We start from the raw sequence: 20,142 nt of genomic DNA on the forward strand, positions 1-20,142 counted from the left end.
ATTGTTTACTCTCGTAATACTTTTTGGTTTCTAATCTCTTTCTATACGGGTCAGAATAACCAAAAGACTTTGAAAAATCTTTTCAAATGAATAAAGCGAAAAAATCATACATAACAACAAAAATCACAACACTTTTAGCATTTTCTTCGTTACCACATGCGTTTGTTTAAGTTTTTAATTCCGCCATTAGACAGTGACTGCAGTGCCCCCTATAGTTCGTTGGAGTTGCGAATTGTTGCATTAATAAAAATATTTTTATTCGCAAAAAAAAAAAAAAAAAATCAGCACCTCTTGGAGCGATCGGCGTCAAAATAGAACCAAAGCCTGTTTACATATGGATTCACATATATTCCAAATTTCAACCAGAACGTAGCATTACTTCTTGAGATAGGGCACTCAAAATGGAAAAAAAGAACGGGTGATTGCGCTACCCCCTTTTTAGCTGTTGACACAAAAATAAAATCAGTTCTTATACCCACTAAGGGCTACTTGCCGATAAATTTTTCTTTCATTCTGTTCATTATTTCTTGAGATACAGCAGTCACAATTGACGACAAAAAACGTTCTATAGCTCAACCCCCGTTTAAGTTATTGACACCAAAATTGAATCAGCACCTGTTCCTGTTAATACCAACATATGGACCAAATTTTGTTTGATTCCGCCAGTAACTTCCTGAGGAATAACAAGCACGCGTAACTCGAAAAACGTCCCATTGCTCCACCCCCCTTGGAGGAATTCGCGCCAAAAACTAATGGGCACAAGTTCACATACGGGCACATATGTGTACCAAATTTCGTTCGATTTCATGCGGTAGTTTTTGCTGTAGAGCGGCCACAAAAAACTGGTCACACACAGACGTGACACACATACATACACACACACACATACATACACACACAGACAGACAGACATTTTCCAAAAATAGTCGAAATGAACTCAGCACACCTCAAAACGTTCGAATCCGTCAAAATTCGAAATTCGAAAATTTGCACGAATCCAATACTTTCTTCTATATATTAGATATAGAAGAAAGTAAAAATGGTTTAACTAAAAACGCGAAATCTCGTCAAGGCTACTTTGCTTGCACAATATTAAAACTATAACCCTAAACAAATTTGGCGAAACCTTTCAGCTGAGAATAAAAGGAATAAAGTAAATTCTTTCTCGGTTAAACATTTTTCATTTTGTTCTACGATAATAAATTCAAGAAAATATTTTGCATACTGTCCATTCCAACTAAATGCTGCTGTAAAATATGATTAGTAAAATTAATTTAAGATTAAAACTAGTATGTTGTGGCCATCACGAAACTTTCTTCTATATTTTTCTTTTTTTTTTTCTGATCCCTCCCCATGCTTGACGAGGAAGCAATATTCCCAACAAAAACAAAATTACACATGCAAAAACTTGACGACCATCCCAATTTCTGAATTATTGCAAAAGCAAAGCAAAGAGCGAAAATTGAAAGTTATTTTAAAAGCCTTGCTTGAATTAATTACAAATATTTTATTTGTTAACAAACATAAGATGGCAACAGTTAAAAATTTTAAATCATTGGGATAATATTTCCGATCATTTCCATACAATTAAAATCACGAGAAATACGCAGACGACAATCTATTACGATTTATCTTTCTTATTGTTGCATTAATAAAGCTATTTTTATTCGCAAAAAAAAAAAAAAAAAAAATCAACACCTCTTGGAGCGATTGGCGTCAAAATTGAACCAAAGCCTGTTTACGTATGGATTCACATATATTCCAAATTTCAACCAGAACGTAGCATTACTTCTTGAGATAGGGCACTCACAATGGAAAAAAAGAACGGGCGATTTCGCTACCCCCTTTTTAGCTGTTGACACCAAAATAAAATCAGCTCTTATACCCACTAAGGGCTACTTGTCAAAAAAATTTTGTTTGATTCCGTTCGTTATTTCTTGAGATACAGCAGTCACAATTGACGATAAAAAACGTTCTATAACTCAACCCCCGTTTGAGCTATTGACACCAAAATTGAATCAGCACCTGCTCCTGTTAGGTGCAAAATATGGACCAAATTTTGTTTGATTCCGCCAGTTACTTCCTGAGGAATAGCAAGCACGCGTAAGTCAAAAAACGTCCCATTGCTCCACCCCCCCCCCTGGAGGAATTCGCGCCAAAAACCAATGGGCACAAGTTCACATACGGGCACATATGTGTACCAAATTTCGTTCGATTTCATGCGGTAGTTTTTGCTGTAGAGCGGCCACAAAAAACTGGTCACACACAGACGTGACACACATACACACACACACACACACACATACATACATACACACACACACAGACAGACAGACATTTTCCAAAAATAGTCGAAATGAACTCAGCACACCTCAAAACGTTCGAATCCGTCAAAATTCGAAATTCGAAAATTTGCACGAATCCAATACTTTCTTCTATATATTAGATATAGAAGAAAGTAATAAAAAAGGAGCTATCAATCGGATTTTTTTCAAAATGGTCTACAAACCTCCCTAGTACCAAAAAGAACAAACGGTGAAAGTTTCAGCCAAATCTGCCGGGTAGTTTCGGAGATCTTAGGGAACAAATGTACCAAAATCCATTTTTATATATATAGATGCAGAAGAAAGTAAAAAGAGCTATCTTATTCAACATAGTATACTATCACGATGCCTAAAATCTTTAATTGTAAGAAACTCTCTGTTTCTCTTTCATATTCAAAACTTCTCTTTCATATTCAGTAGTTTTAAATGAAGCAGCGTGGGTAGTTGGCATTATATTCAATTAACTTTCACAATTAACATTAAAAATAGAAAAAAGAAAGAAAGAAAAATACAGAGTGGTTATACGCACATACTAACAAAACGAGGTTTAGACTAGTGCGATGTGAGTACTTCTGCCCTCAGTGATGCTTAAAAGGATGAAAGTCCTTTCATGAATCAAATTTAATAGCCAATACCGAAGCCGATACTTATATCCCGCTGTAATCTTCCGGAAAATCTCGTGTTACGGGAGTGGAGTTTCAGTTAGCTCTCATGTACGTTGCTCGTGAATGACTTTGGATTTCTTTTCGTTGCAAAACGTATTGAGAAAAACGTTTTTTCATTTCTTCACAGGTTAAAAAAGGGTTAGATCTTTAAACATTAGAAATTCTTTAATTAGATTCTTTCAAACATTATAAAGACAATCATGCGTGAATACCAATCAACCAAATATTTATAAAAAAAAAATAGACGATTTATTTAAAACTAGCAAAAATACCCGGCGTTGCCTGGGTCAGAAATAAATGCAAGAAACAATGGCTACTTCCTTTCGTTTTCTGGTTTAACTGAAAGAACTCAAAACTAGAGACGTACCGAGTAGCACTTTGGCCGAGTAGCCGAGTACCGAGTACTCGGCCTTTCACTACTCGGCCGAATACCGAGTTACCGAGTACTCGGCCTTTCACTACTCGGCCGAGTTACCAAGTACCAATTATGTTTTAAGAAGAACCATCGACACACATGTGATGAATTTTGAACTTATTGGAATAGTAGTATAGACCTCCTTGTCCATATAATGGTTTTTAAAACTAAATTCCTGCTGAAATTTAATCATGCATTATATAAACAATTTTGATTGTGTCTAAAATTTTACAAAAAAATTATTTTTAAAATTAAAAATAAATAAAAGGTATGATTAATCAAGTTTCAATTAAAACAAATTACAGTAAAATCCCTCTAATGCGGACACTAACAGGACAATTTTTTTTGTCCGCAATAGAGAGGTGTCCGTAGGACAGGGGTTTAAGAATGTTATTTGCATTGGAACTGGGGAATTAAAAATTGTCTACATAAGAAGAGTGTCTGCCTTTGAGGGGTGTACCTTAGGAGGGTTTTCACTGTATACCAATCAATTATAGTTCTAGTCTGCCAAATATAAATAATTTTTAAAAGCAGATAAAACAAATGTGCAGGAACAATGCAGACACGTGTTTCTGCCCCCCCCCCCCCATTACAAGGAACGTCTTTTTCAGTGCATAACATGTGAGCTAAAGAATGAAAAGACATTCGACAAAAAAATCCGATTGTTGTCTTTAAATCCACGAGCTCCCATTTTGTGCATTGAAAAAAGAATTCCTTGTAACGCCAAAACATGTGTCTGCAGTATTCCTGCACTGTACTTTTAACGTTGTTTTATTTCCTTTTATTTTTTAAGCAAAGATATTTTTATATTTTTATAACTAATTTTTGGTTGAAGCAAAAATCAATTTTTAATATAAAATTCCATATTTTCTATACTTACCTTTTTTGCATTTTTTTTTTTTTTTTTTGCAAACTTCATTATTATCAAAATTTATATTTGACTTATAAATTTTAATTGTAAATGATTGCAGAATATAATGCTTGCTCTTTTTTTTTTTTTTTTTATAAATTTTAGTATCTGTCTTGGACAATATTCAATTTTTTGCAACTACTCGGTATTGGCCGAGTATCTGATCAGAATTTGGCCGAGTACCGAGTACTCGGCAAATTGGCCGAGTAGGCCGAGTACCGAGTAGTTACCGAGTACTCGGTACGTCTCTACTCAAAACATGATTAAAAATCGAGCTTCTTCCTTACTCATTAAAGTAAAATAGCAATAAGTATAAAGAACGAACGAATATTCATTTAGAAACGAAATCACGAATTTAAGCATATAAAAATTTGAAGAATTTCCAAAATATGAACTAACAAAAACAAAGATCACTGAAAAAACCGTGCGCTTTATTTAATTAAATAGTACACACTCAAAAGAAAAAAAAAAAAGCTCTCTACTATGTTTCTTTAAGGATGCAAAAAGTAGAGTTTCCAAATGTTTAAATGATTTTAAACTCATGTCTACTCCGGAGAAGCCTTGATTCAAAAATTTCATTATGATTACTTTTATTATTGCTGTTGTTAGGCAACGAATTTTTGTAACAATGGGTTTTATATTCGCAACTTCAAAGCTCGAATACGCTACCTTGCGGTGATTACCAATACTAAAGAAAGGGGTAAAACATTCCATTCCACGAGTTTTCTTTGGGGTAAATTTCCGGCTTCAAGCAGTTTGTGGTGTAATGTAATTTCAGAAGAATAAAAAAGAAAGCTTCGCACAAATAAGATGAAAAAGTACTGTCATTGACTAAAGGTCAAAGCAAGTTATAAGTTTTGGCATTTGTTTGTTTCACCTTTTTTCATCCGCCATTTGACAGTGGCTACTGCGCCCCCTATAATTTATTGGAGTTGCGAATTTAATTATTTAATGGGGAGATGATATGAAATTTACTGTTTTCCACCATAACTTTTTACAACTAAGTTTTTAAGGAATAAATTACAGCCTAAGTTGTTCCCCGATTATGTAGCTATCTATGGTGAAAAAATGGTTAAAATCCGTCCAGTAGTTTTGAAGTTTACCCCGGACGTCCGGACAGAGATTAGCCCTTTATGTATAACTAGCAAAAATACCCGGCGTTGCCTGGGTCAGTAATAATTATTAGAAAAAATCGTTACTTGCTTTTGTTTTGTGTTTTAAGTGAAAGAATTTAAAACACATCTTTTTGACGTGATTAAAAATCGAGTTTCTTCCTTACCCATAAAACTAAAATAGCAATAAGTATAAAGAACAAAGTAGTATTGATTTAGAAACGAAAGCACTATATTTAAGCATATACAAATTTAAAAAACATGAAATTAATCTTCTCATGTTTAAAAAGATTTATCTGTTGATACTTTTTTTTAACATGGAGTCTAAAACCTTCTCTGTATGGCTAATGAAGTACGAAGTGATTAAAAAAAAGTAGCTGCGCTCGTAATCCCCTTATACTTGCTTTACTTATTTCGGGAAATTTCAATCATTGTGGCTCTTGGTGCGATTTTACCGAATTTGCGAAAGTCGTTTCGGGGTACCTTCGATGATGCTCCCCCATTCTTTCCTTACTTTGTAAAACGATATGATATTAATTTTCGTTACAGAGATATCGTCGCCAGATGCTGAGATATTTTTGGTCACCATAAAATGGCGCTAAACAGTTTCATCCGAAATGTTACCAAAATAAGTAATAAAATTTGGTGATTGTTTGAAATTGTGCAAAAAGGAAAATTAATGGAAGTTTTTGTGCTGTTTATGGATTTGCCTAATTTAGTTGCTGGATTATTTAACACAGTAAAAAAAGTCTTTTGAAAATTCTTTGATTGGCGATATTTTGTTTACATGGTGAAAGCTGAGAAACATTATGACGTAGTCTTCGGCTTCAAAAACAGCAACGTTGAAAAAACTGCCAAATGCATCAGCTACGGAAATCTTTCTGCAAAAACTTTGGCGATCTGCTGGTTGTTTGGATAATGAGTAAGTGTTCAATCAGCATAAATAATAATAAAAACCATTAATTACATTAAAGTTCCGTTTAGATGGAAAATCATCAGCCAAATCATGTATTATTTGCCAATCTTGTGCAAAAATCTTACTTCAATATTTGACTTGAGAAAAGCCTTGAACAATCACGAAAAGCAAAGAAATTCAACAATACAACAATTGTCTCTATCGACAGGGAGTTGAGATGATACACTAGATACTGTATTGAGTTGAGGAAAGCCTTCGAACATGGATCTAAAAAGCTCATAACTCGTTTTTTTATTCTACTTAGAAATTTCGAGCAGGTACCATCTTCAGCAGAAAAATCAGAGCTTTCGATGGATATATAATGTATATATGTGCAAGTATTTTTTCATCCCAATATTAGAGAATTTATACAAAAATTGTGTTTTATTGCCCCCCTAAGGGGGTTTTGCCCCCCATAACGGGACGAAAACTACCCTATGTGTTATTCTGATACATAAGCTATATTATTGTAAAGTTTCATCAAAATCCGTTCAGTAATTTTTGCGTGAAAGTGTAACAAACATCCATACATCCATACAGACAAACTTTCGCATATATAATATTAGTAAGAAGATGAGGATGCAATTCCTAAGAAAGCAATGTCAGCCTTGCTCCAGAGAGGCCTTGATTCAAAATTTACATTATGATTACTTTTAATGTTGCTGTTGTTAGGCAACGAATTTTCGAGACAATGGGTTTAATCTTTAATCATTTGATGTGAAAATTACATGACATTTACTGCTTTCGATCACGACGTTCTTAAACTAAGTTTTTTAGCAATAAATTATAGCCTAAGTTGTTCCCCGATTATGTAGCTATCTATGGTGAAAAAATGGTTAAAATTCATCCAGTAGTTTTGAAGTTTACCCCGGACATCCGGACAGAGATTAGCCTTTTATGTATAAAGACTAGCGAAAATACCCGGCGTTGCTTGGGTCAGTAATAACGGGGTCGTTTCCAAAATTTTGAAAGTATTTTTTTTCTGAAAGAGCATGATTAAAAACATAAGATCTGATCATTTTTTAAATAATTTGTTTAAGTTTAATGTTTTAAAAAATTACTTAAATCGGTGCGCTTTCATTGTTTATACTTCTGCCGGATGACATCATAATGATGAAATGTCATTTAGTGTTGCCCCTCACAGAGCTAAATATTTAATTCGCATCTTTCTATATAAAGATATGCGCAGACGATTTTTTTTTTTTTTCGACAATGAAAATTATTTTTTTAAGTTGACATTTTATTGTTTTTTTATTTATTTTAGTAATTGCATTAATTCATTTTAAAAATTATTTTTGGCAACAGGGGAAAAAGAAACTTTTTTTTTTTTGATATGATGTATTTATTTTAATGAGCTTATTAATTTTAATTATTATTTTTTCGCTTTAAAAGCTGTTAAAGAATTTTTTTAATGGAATAAAGTGCATTAGCTGCTTTGTTTAAAAAGTGCTGCTATTTTATTTGTTCGTTTTTTTTTTAGTAGTAGTATAGGTATACGGGAAAGTAGGCTCGTTTAGATCTAGATGGAACTTCTTGTAATATTGCTGTTGATAGACAACGAATTTTTGTAACCATGGGTTTATATTTAATCATAACATGGGGAAATTAAATGAAATTTACTGTTTTCGATCACGACGTTTTTAAACTAAATTTTTTAGCAATAAATTATAGCCTAAGTTGTTCCCTGATAATGTAGCTATCTATGGTGAGAAAATGGTTAAAATCCGTCCAGCAGTTTTGAAGTTTACCCCGGACATCCGGACAGAAGTAGCCCTTTATGTATAAAGATGAGGATACATCTCCTAAGAAAGCAATAAATGTCATGCTTGTCCAGAGAAGCTTTGATTAAAAATATTAATTGTGATTACTTTTAATATTGCTGTTGTTAGGCAACGAATTTTCCTAACAATGGTTTTTATATTTCATTATTGAATGGGGAAATTACATGAAATTTACTCTTTTCCACCATAACTCTTTAAAACTAAATTCTTTAGCAATAAACTATAGCCTAAGTTGTTCCCTGATAATGTAGCTATCTATGGTGAAAAAATGGTTAAAATCCGTCCAGCAGTTTTGAAGTTTACCCCCGACATCCGGACAGAAGTGGCCCTTTATGTATTCGGAACTCCAGCGCTCGAATACGCTACCTTACGGTGATTTATAAAACTGCGAATGCAACTAAAACATTGCCACGTTGCGCTCCACGTGTATCTGTTGACGTAAACGCGGTCAGTTTGTTCTGAGTAACGCATTCAACATGTCTAAGAACGCCTTCAACAACAGAAATTAATTCGTCCCTTAGTAGTATTCTCGAGCTTCTCAAAATAATGTTAGTTTTCCTTATTTCTTTCAAAAAAGTATTAAATGGTGGAAGCGTAAACAAGAAAACTCTGGATTAACAAAATTGGATAACGTTATACCAGGTAAAATTTTTTATTGTTTTGTATGAATTTGTAAGAATATTAGTTTTTTTAAATCTTAAATTAATTTAACTAATCATATTTTACAGCAGCATTTAGTTGGAATGGACAGTATGCAAAATATTTTCTTGAATTTATTATCGTAGAACAAAATGAAAAATGTTTAACCGAGAAAGAATTTACTTTATTCTTTTTATTCTCAGCTGAAAGGTTTCGCCAAATTTGTTTAGGGTTATAGTTTTGGAATTGTGCGAGCAAAGTAGCCTTGGCGAGATTTCGCGTTTTTAGTTAAACCATTTTTAATTTTTATCATGAGTGGAATAAAATGATAGTAAGATTACAGAATTCGATAAGTAAAAAGAAATAATGGTCAATCAACTGAAAAGAAAACTACCACCATATATAAACTGTGACTACACATTTTATTTATTTTGTTCTGAGTGAATTTGAATAAATATCAGTTTTTCAATTCGATGAAGAAAAAAAAACGAACTTAACAACATTGACTGGACACTTTTCCTTAACCTAATTCCACATAAATGATTTAAATAACCTTTGTTACTACAGTATCCTACTGAAATAGAAAGTATGCAAATAAATTTTCTTGAAAATATTTATCGCAGAACAGATTGAAAAATCCAGAAAGAACGTTAAGAATTTGAACAATAAAAAATAAAAGTTCGCCAAAAATCTGTTTATAAGGTTATGGTTTTAAAATTGTGTGAAAGAATAATGTATCTTGACAAGATTTCGCATATCAGGTAAATCATTTCCATGACGAATGAATTAAATGCATGATTTCTTTAGATATCCAATCATATATTCATAGAAATAAATTATCTAGTGTTAAACGTTACTCTTGACAGTCTGCCACGTATGTGCACTATGTGACAAATATGTCAACAAATGCCGGAAATGTCACGAAACTGAACTTAATATGTACTAATGTATAGAAAAAACGGTACAAAATGAAAATGCCTTTCGAAGCGAACCAAAAATTTATGAATTCCGAATTCAACATCGTGAAAATGGCTGCTTCAGAACAACTTACTGTGTGTTCTGCATTAATTGTTTACTTTCGTAATACTTTTTGGTTTCTAATCTCTTTCTATATGGGTCAGAATAACCAAAAGACTTTGAAAAATCTTTTCAAATGAATAAAGCGAAAAAAATCATACATAACAACAAAAATCACAACACTTTTAGCATTTTCTTCGTTACCACATGCGTTTGTTTTAGTTTTTAATTCCGCCATTAGACAGTGACTGCAGTGCCCCCTATAGTTCGTTGGAGTTGCGAATAAAGATGAAGATACAGTGAAACCTGTGTAAGTTGACCACTTGCGGTGCAGTACTTTGGTGGTCAACTTAGACAGGTGGTCAACTTATAAAGGGGGTAATGATTTTTTTTTTTTTTGTCATTTCTTGCACCATGTATTCATATTTTGATTGATTGACACTTACTCTTTCTGTTCAATTCACTTTCATTGTTTAGCATTACTTTGAAACAATAATTTAAAATGTTATTCAAATATTTTTTAAGATTATTTTCCCGGAATGACGCATAATGTGTCACGCAAATTTAAAATTTCAGTAAATTGATCAAAAAAAAAAAAATGAAAAATTACTCATTTGATATTAATAGTTCCTAAAAATTCATAGCTTCTCAAAAATTACAAATTTTTTATACATTTATAACCCCATGATGATCTTCTTTTCAACAAAATAACTCCTTATTGAAGTTGGCGCACTTATCAGACACTAGTTTTAGAAATTCCATATGTGTCAGCTATTTTTCTCTGGCTTTCTCCCTTTTCAATTAATTTTAATATTTCATATCTTTTATCAATCTCAAGTTCAACTAACTTTCTTTTTGAAGCCATTTTATGTAAAACTATAACACAAAGAGCAACAAGTTGGAAACTCATAGTTCAAAAAAGCAGTTGAAAATGAAAATGTCGTATCTCCTAATCCCTTGCACCAGAAATACTGCAATTCAAGTACTTTTACTCTTTAGCACAATTCCACTGTTGCCACAAAATATTGCAACTGGAAAAAAATACTTTGTACTTCTCTATAGGGTTCTTAGTAGTTTTCCCATGTGGTTAAGCTCAAAAGGAGGTTTAGTTATGCTGCTGTTCCATTTAGTTAGTAAAATGCTGGTCTGGTATCAAAAATATTCTTTGAAAGCTTTAAAAAAAATAAAATAAAAAGTGGTCAACTTACAAAGGGTTTTTTACAATACTCCAAACCAAATTTGGTGTTCATTAGTGGTCAAGATAGACAGGTGGTCAAGATAGAGAGGTGGTCAAGTTACACAGGTTTTCCTTCATTATATAACATAGGACTAATTCCGTTCCTGACAAAAGCGGTCAACATAGACAGGTGGTCAACTTATAAAGGTGGTCAACTTTACAGGTTTTACTGTATATCTCTTAAGAAAGCAATAAATATCATGCTTGCTACAGAGAGGCCTTGATTCAAAATTTACATTATGATTACTTTTAATTTTGCTGTTGTTAGGCAACGAATTTTCGAAATAATGGTTTTTATCTTTAATCATTTGATGTGGAAATTACATGACATTTACTGTTTTCGATCTCGACGTCTTGAAACTAAGCTTTTTTAGCAATAAATTATAGCCTAAGTTGTTCCCTGATAATGTAGCTATCTATGGTGAAAAAAATGGTTAAAATCCGTCCAGTAGTTTTGAAGATTACTCCGGATATCCGGACAGAGATGTAGCCCTTTATGTATAAAGATAAGGATGCAACTCCTAAGAAAGCAATAAATATCATGCTTGCTACAGAGAGGCCTTGATTCAAAATTTACATGATGATTACTTTTAATTTTGCTGTTGTTAGGCAACGAATTTTCGAAACAATGGGTTTAATCTTTAATCATTTGATGTGGAAATTACATGACATTTAGTGTCTTCGATCACGACCTTCTTAAACTAAGTTTTTTAGCGATAAATTATAGCCTAAGTTGTTCCCCGATAATGTAGCTATCTATGGTGAAAAAATGGTTAAAATCAATCCAGTAGTTTTGAAGTTTATCCCGGACATCCGGACAGACATTAGCCCTTTATGTATAAAGATGCGGATGCAATTCCTAAGAAAGCAATGTCATGCTTGCTCCAGAGAGGCCTTGTTTCAAAATTTACATTATGATTACTTTTAATATTGCTGTTGTTAGGCAACGAATTTTCGAAACAATGGGTTTAATCTTTAATCATTTGATGTGGAAATTACATGACATTTAGTGTTTTCGATCACGGCTTTCTTAAACTAAGTTTTTTAGCAATAAATTATAGCCTAAGTTGTTCCCCGATAATGTAGCTATCTATGGTGAAAAAAATGGTTAAAATCAATCCAATAGTTTTGAAGTTTACCCCGGACATCCGGACAGAGATTAGTCCTTTATGTATAAAGACTAGCAAATGTACCCGGCGTTGCCTGGGTCAGTAATAATTGTAAGAAACAATCGCTACTTTTTTTCGTTTTCTGTTTTAACTGAAGGAACTCAAAACACACCTTTTTGACATGATTAAAAATCGAGCTTCTTCCTTACCCATAAAAGTAAAATAGCAATAAGTGTAAAGAACCAACGAATATTCATTTAGAAGCGAAAGCACGAATTTAAGCATATTAAAATGTTGAAGAATTTTCAAAATATGAACTAACAAAAACAAAGATCACTAAAAAAACCGTGCGCTTGCTTCATTTAATTAAATAGTACGCATACGCACACAAAAGAAAAAAAAAAGCTCTATACTATAAGCTTTAACTCTGAACTAAAGCTCTCCTACCCTCAGTGTGCGAAAAGTAGTTTCCAAATGTTTAAATGACTTTAAACTCATGTTTGCTCCGGAGAAGCCTTGATTCAAAATTTTCATTATGATTACTTTTAATATTGCTGTTGTTAGGCAACGAATTTTTGTAACAATGGGTTTTATTTTTAATCACATAGAGAAAAGAAATTACATACAGAGGCCCTGCTATACTAAGAAATTGAAGCCGGAAGTTGCACCGCTGTATCCCAAGATCCTTAGCTTCTTGCTAAGTATTTTAAGATACATCTTGATTCAAAACATTCCATTACTGAATCTCAATTGGTTCTTAATTTAAACTTAGATATTGTTGCAAGTTTATGGAGCACGTTTTTGAAATTGCATTAATACATGAATTAAAATTCAAACCAATCCGCCAGCTACTTTATACGGTCTCTTTGCGAGATTGGTGAAAACTATACTCGCGAAGTGATCACGTTATCATAACCCCGCTAATCATTGCACCACTGTACCCCACAATTCCGGCTTCAATTTCATCTCCTTCTTACCATAGACGGGGCCTCTCTATGTATATTTCTTTACTCTATATATGGTGATGTAACTATGTATGGTGAAAAAATGGTTGAAATCCGTCCAGTAGTTTTGAAGTTTACCCCGGACATCCGGACAGAGATTAGACCTTTATGTATAAAGACAAGGATGCAACTCCTAAGAAAGCAATAAATGTCATGCTTGCTCCAGAGAGGCCTTGATTCAAATTTTACATTGTGATTACTCTTAACATTCCTGTTGTTAGGCAACTAATTTTCCCAACAATGGATTTTATATTTAATCATTCAATGGGGAAATTACATGAAATTTGCTGTTTTCCACCATAACTTTTGAAAACTAAGTTTTTAAGGAACAAATTATAGCCTAAGTTGTTCCTCGATTATCTAGCTATCCATGGTGAAAAAATGGTTGAAATCCCTCCAGTAGTTTTGACGTTTACCCCGGACATCCGGACAGAGCTTAGACCTTTATGTATAAAGATAAGGATGCAACTCCTAAGAAAGCTATAAATGTCATGCTTGCTCCAGAGAAGCCTTGATTCAAAATTTTACATTATGATTACTTTTAACATTCCTGTTGTTAGGCAACGAATTTTCCCAACAATGGATTTTATATTTAATCATTCAATGGGGAAATTACATGAAATTTGCTGTTTTCCACCATAACTTTTGAAAACTAAGTTTTTAAGGAACAAATTATAGCCTAAGTTGTTCCCCGATTATGTAGCTAATCTATGGTGAAAAAATGGTTGAAATCCGTCCAGTAGTTTTGACGTTTACCCCGGACATCCGGACAGAGCTTAGACCTTTATGTATAAAGATAAGGATGCAACTCCTAAGAAAGCTATAAATGTCATGCTTGCTCCAGAGAAGCCTTGATTCAAAATTTACATTATGATTACTTTTAATATTGCTGTTGTTAGGCAACGAATTTTCCCAACAATGGATTTTATATTTAATCATTCAATGGCGAAATTACATGAAATTTGCTGTTTTCCACCATAACTTTTGAAATCTAAGTTTTTAAGGAACAAATTATAGCCTAAGTTGTTCCCCGATTATGTAGCTATCTATGGTGAAAAAATGGTTAAAATCCGTCCAGTACTTTTGAAGTTTACCCCGGACATCCGGACAGAGATTAGCCCTTTATGTATAAAGATGCCTTACATCACCCTCATCATTGTCGCCGACATTGTATCAGTATAATATGCGAATTGATAGTATTTATTGTGCATTTGTCTTACTGGTCACAAGAAAGTATTAATATGGTCGACTTCCTTGCAGGATGCTATCCAAGCTGGAGAAATATGGTCCGCTGGCCGCAGCTGTGGCTCTGCCGCATGTCGGGGGGATATCTGCTGCTTTTATCACCAGAAAGGAAGTCAAGACGTGGTACGAGGTGAGATTTGTCATGATTCAAAAAGAAAAATCTTATTATTTGTGGAGAAAATTTATCTTTTGCTATTTTTGAAATATTTACATAAAAACACGCCACTTTGTGAAAAACGCAGATTTTGTGAAATGTATTGTGTTTTCTTTTTTTTTTTTTTTTTGCTGAAAAAATTGATAGGTGCATTAATATAAAAACAGGAATACGGAGGAAATATATGTGTCGAACGTGTGTGTGTAAGTATGAAGGAAGAAATGAAATAAAGGAAATTTGCCATTGGAGCCGATTATTTTTATGCTAATTAATGGTAAATAGTTAATATCTCTTTTCTTGATACTAAGTTTCGCATCGGATGCATCTTTTTAGTCTTTTATGACACCAAAGATTGTAAGGGTTCCGTTTTTGTGATAGTAAATCTCCTGAGGGTTCTGTTTTTGACATCGCGAATTTTGTGTAGTGTTCCATCCCTATACCGATGTCTAAAGTGTCTTGATTGCTTGGTTAAAAACCGTTATAATAAATTCCTTTTTAAGTAGATATCCAACCGAGGCATTATACTTCGAAACACAAAAAATAATTTTAAAAAAACTTATGCAAAAAGGGGAACTTTACTTTATTTATGTCGGTCTTTGACAGTTTTTTTTTTTTTTTTTGTTAATTTCTAAATCTCCAATAAACATCTTGCACCGTTGTAAAAGTGTTTCTTCTGTGGAAGTGGTGCCAGCGAAACTGACTAGTGTGACTCGTTGTTTTGTTTCATGTTACAAATCAAAAACCACGATTAATAACAATGTAACAAATTTGGAGCTAAATATTCTGAAATTGATCTCTGGAAACAGATGCGATTGGTAAAATAAGCATCAAGTAATTGATAACGACAGTTCTTGGTTTGTAATTTTCTTTCCTTTTCCATGATTTAGAAAAATTTTAAATGTTTTGAAATTTTATTCGTGTTTTAATCTTAGCGCAGGAACTAGTAAATGAGCAAGTCCATTCATTAGCATAGCAAAAGCTGAGCCAATGACCTCAAGTCACGTGACTTAACAACGACGAATGGTTGATGCGTTTCGCGTGAAACTAGCGAAATAAACCTCATTTCTTCCAATGCTATGCTTTAAAATCCATCACGTGATTTGGGGGTCTTTGTTTTGCAAATGAAAGTCTTCACTCTCTTTATTTTATCTCTTCTCAATGGTTTTAACCCGCGAGAATACTTTTAAGATGTGGTGCGGCCCTTGAGTGAAAAGAGGTGAGAGAGGGAAAATGTTTCAAGTCAGTTATTTACATCTTAAGAAATATAATTTAGCAAAGAAAAATAATTTGTCTTTATTGAATTATCCTTCCCAATAAAAAATTCTTTTCATTATTTATCGATTAATTTTTATCTTCAGACCACATAAATCTACCCAGGACTCCATTAATCCAATACTTAGATCTGTATTAATATGGTATTATAGCGAACAACTATATTTTTGTAACTTTGGGCAACTCTCGGGTGTTAGATGAGTAAGTTTTTGATCAGTGGCCATTCGGAGGAGGAAAGAGGTTCCTTTTTCGGTGCATTTTGTTGATTCCTTTAAAAACTCCTCAAAAATTTAGTCTAACATATTTTTACGCTTTGTATTTTTCATAAAAATTTAGCATCGTGGAAAATGAAAATAATAATAATAATAATAAAAAGTCAATTTGAATTTTGACATCTGGAATTCAAATTATGTTTTTCGCAATCAAGAGTGTGTGTGTGTGTGTGTGTGTGTGTGTGTGTGCGTGTGTGTTTGTGTCTGTGTGCAGGCATGAGTGTGTGCGTATGTATGCGTGTGTGTGTAGGATGTGGACGCAACGTGGAGGTCGTTTTCGCTAGAGGAGCAGCATCGGGAGGGGACGGTGGTGCTGCAGAGGGATGCGGAGGGAAAATAAAATCATAGGAATTCAAAGCAGTCAAATGAAAGCAATAAGCAATGTCATTGCTCACTAATAGTAATGGTAATAGTAATACATAAGTGGAAAAGGAACTTTGGAAAATATTACGTTTGAATGCTTTTTTTCTTGTTTTTAATAAAAAAATATCTAACATTTTTCATATTATCAAAATAGTCCACATCTCTTCTTTCCCGACCCCCTTCCATTTCATTCTTAGAATGTAAGTTTTTTAAAAATTGTATTTTAAATTTTATTTTTTGTGGTGTTGATCACTATAAATAGTCTTTACAGTTTTTGAAGTAGTTTACTCTTCCAAACTGAGTTTCACTCGTGTAAGAAAAATCAAAGAATACTCTCACGTCACGATGAAAAAAATCTTAGCCAAGGCAAAAAAGAATAAATAATTCAATTCTTTTTCATATTTTTAAAAAAAAAATGTGTATTTTATATATTTTTAATGACTTGAGACAATACAAGTTGAAAGAACAATCTTTCAAAATAAAATTCGCGCCAGAGTTAGCAATTCACTGACAACCAAAAAAAAAAAAAAAAACTGAATGATAATTAGACCTTTTACTGACAACTAGAAAGACTTAGGGCCAGCCCCGACATATTGCTGAAGCTGTATTAACGATGTTTTTACCTCTAAAAACTGAACTTTTTGTTTCCTCCCCAGACTCTGCGTCGACCTTCCTGGAGACCACCGAACTGGGCTTTTGCTCCCGTCTGGACCACCCTGTACACGGGTATGGGCGTCGCCTCCTACCTGGTGTGGAAAGAGGGCGGGGGGTTCGAGGGAGAGGCGAGGGCGCCGCTCATCCTCTACGGTACCAGCCTGGCCCTCAACTGGATGTGGACACCCATCTTCTTCGGCGCCCACAAGAAGGGGCTGGTACGTCATCTTTTCCCCATATTCTGTTTTATGTTTCTTGCTTCTGTTTGAATCAAAACACCAATTCTGATTCTACAGCTATTAAAACCACAAACTAAGAACATAAACAGAGCGCACAATAGGTTACTTTTGCGCTGTAAGCGTGAAAGCGATTTTAATCAACGCTTTTGCGAAAGAAGCCCCTAGATCGTATTTTAATGCGTGAATAGTCTGAATTTCGTCCAAAATATGAAAGACCATCTGCAATTGAAAAGAAGTTCATGAAGATAACGTTTGATGATGATTCGAAGATGAAGCGGCTCAAAATTAGTTATTTCCAAAGTATTTTGTCTCGCTAAATGCGAAAATCGCCCCTAAAACGTTGAAATTAGCTCTTATTTTCAAGATACAGGTAGGATAACCACGGTAGCGAAATCTCACTAAAGTTCTTTTTACCGTGGTAGATAAAAGCACCTCCCATGGGACTTTTTTAAACTTCGATCCATGGTCTCACTGCATAAAACACAAATGGGCATCAAGAAGTTTTAATTCCGGGGAGAGAAATGTGCAAATTGAACCTTTGGTAGATCCAATCATTTCTATTCCACCTATATGCTCATTCTGCTTTAAATACAAGAGCTTCGGGAAAACTACGAATAAGGATCGTTTTCCAAAACCTTGGAGGGAAAATTCCCAAGACAAAAAAAGCAAAGATTAAATAGCGAGTTTTAAATGAGCACAATTTTGAAAGCCACTGTTTTTGATAAAATTTTTTGGAAGGAAAGGGAAAAACACCTTGGAAGCCTTTAAGGGTGTGTGACACTAAGTAACAGGGAAGACGTGAACTGGAAACAGTTAGTCAAAAACTCCTACAGAAGTTGTGTAACGATTAATGCAATATGTGTCTTTGAAACTCCATTTCCTCCACTTTTTCCAGCATATTTTGCTTAAAAACTGTTGAGCTGTGCATCTTTCTTCAGTGGGATTTTGCGTATCTTGAAAACAAGAGCTAGTAAAATAAATTCATTTACATATTCGTTTTTGTTGGACCCTAAATTGATATAACTTGACTATTTCAAACCAGAATTCAGACAAAAAGTTATTTTTTGCTGCGACTCAAAATAAGGGCCAAATGCAGTCTCTAGATATTGTAGCCTTACAAAACTTGCACGCAAATAAGTTGCTCGATGTTTGCGTGCAATTTTGCTTTAGCTTTAGCTTCTTCCATATTTGCTGTAGGAACCTTCCTGGTACTATAAGCATAAGTTTTCTCTGAAGGTTCCTAATTTATTCCAGTAACATATCTGGCTTTTATTGGGAAGGTTCCTAAATTATCCAGAAAGATTCCAGATAATTAAAGGAAGGCTTACTGAATTTAAGCGGGAAACTTTCCTATTTGCTGCCTGATATGTTACTGGTAGAATTTAGGCTCAGTAGCTATCCATTACTTTCCAGGAGCGTTTCGCATTTTTTTTAGTTACTTCAGTTAAACTTGATATTATTTTCTTCCAAATTACTCTAAATTATCAGTAATGTTGTTGACACTTCCTAGTTCTACTCTCTACTGTCTGTTCTTCACGAGAAAAGCTCCTACCGTCAAGTCTGAGTCTGTCTATTGCCATAGAAACGGACGTCGTTCATTTTCTGCAAGGGTTAGCAGGAGGATTTTTTAGCACTATTTCAGCACTCGTCTTCTCGCCCCTTTGTACAGTCGGACGGGCTTTTCCAACATTAAGCTTCCCTCGGCAAAATGAGACACGTCTCGTTGCTATATCAATAGACAGGCACAGACATTTCGGCGGGGTTTTTTTCTCGTGATGGACAGACAGTAGCTATGGTGGTGGAAAATTTGTTGTGAATTACTTTCTTTCCTTGTTGGAGCCTCTTCTCAATTCCTCCTTCAGGGAAACCTAGAAGGTTTTCGTTACCAATCGGGCCTTGAGAGGAGATGCATTCATTCATTCATAATGTCTAATCTGATTCGTTGCAGGCCCTCATCGAAATCGTGGCCCTGTGGGGCACTGTAGGAGCATGTACCTTCGCCTTCGCCCCCATCAGCAGAGTGGCCTCCTACCTGATGGTGCCTTACTGGGGTTGGCTCTCGCTGGCAACAGCCCTCACCTACTGCGTCTGGAGAGACAACAAAGACAAGGATGACTGATCTGGCCTCCATCTGTAGCTTACGTGCAACAAATATATTTTTTTCGACATTATACTTGCTCTGTTTTACTACAACACATTCTGAAACTGCATATAGCTATTGCCCGGTTACCAGGAGAAGGGACTTCGTCGCATGGTATCCGACGATTCTCTTTTGCTGTTTTCAGAAGAAGGCTTATAATCATGGCATTTGCCGTAAAAGGATCCTTTAAAATTTAAGAATGACGGAAGTAACAGCAGACAAGTGAAGCTACTGACGAAGAGACAGAGAACAAAGCCTTTGCTTTAATTGCGCTCCAAAGATAAAGTTGTCACATTTACAAGCACGTGAATGTGTTCAGTGGCAGATACTAGGAGAGGGTCATGACCTCACCCCCCCCCCCAAACTGTCGACCATATTATCTGTTCACATTGTGTTCAAACACTTAATTAACAACAATTAAACTATTTCAGTAATCCTTTCAATTCATTTACTATTTTTAAAGGTAAATATTTGAAATACTGCAATCAACTCTCGCTCTCGATAACTCGAATTCTCAATGAACTGGCTAAAACATTCGAGTAATCGGTAGCACAAGTTATCGGAAGTTCCTTTCTTAAACTTCTGAAGAATAACTTTTTTTTCAGGAATAGTGCATAAGGGATAGATTATAGCAC

General features: G+C 34.2%; 1 protein-coding gene across 1 annotated transcript; it reads left to right on the forward strand.

Moving 5' to 3' along the window:
• Nucleotides 1–14,428: 14,428 nt before the first annotated feature.
• On the forward strand, nucleotides 14,429–19,538 carry LOC129221231 (translocator protein-like). The gene is made up of 3 exons (XM_054855691.1): nucleotides 14,429–14,543; nucleotides 17,131–17,346; nucleotides 19,316–19,538. The coding sequence occupies exons 1-3, from the start codon at nucleotides 14,430–14,432 to the stop codon at nucleotides 19,484–19,486; spliced, it is 501 nt and encodes a 166-aa protein (XP_054711666.1). The 5' UTR covers nucleotide 14,429; the 3' UTR covers nucleotides 19,487–19,538.
• Nucleotides 19,539–20,142: the final 604 nt, after the last annotated feature.

The sequence above is a fragment of the Uloborus diversus genome, chromosome 1 (genome assembly GCF_026930045.1).
Source record: "Uloborus diversus isolate 005 chromosome 1, Udiv.v.3.1, whole genome shotgun sequence".
NCBI lineage: Eukaryota > Metazoa > Arthropoda > Arachnida > Araneae > Uloboridae > Uloborus > Uloborus diversus.

What these genes read in the sequence shown, in the direction of transcription:
- LOC129221231 (XM_054855691.1), top strand. Translation starts at nt 14,430, where the DNA reads ATGCTATCCAAGCTGGAGAAATATGGTCCGCTGGCCGCAGCTGTGGCT. An exon ending in AAGTCAAGACGTGGTACGAG is followed by an intron (nt 14,544 to 17,130) that starts GTGAGATTTGTC and finishes TTTCCTCCCCAG; the next exon opens with ACTCTGCGTCGACCTTCCTG. An exon ending in GCGCCCACAAGAAGGGGCTG is followed by an intron (nt 17,347 to 19,315) that starts GTACGTCATCTT and finishes GATTCGTTGCAG; the next exon opens with GCCCTCATCGAAATCGTGGC.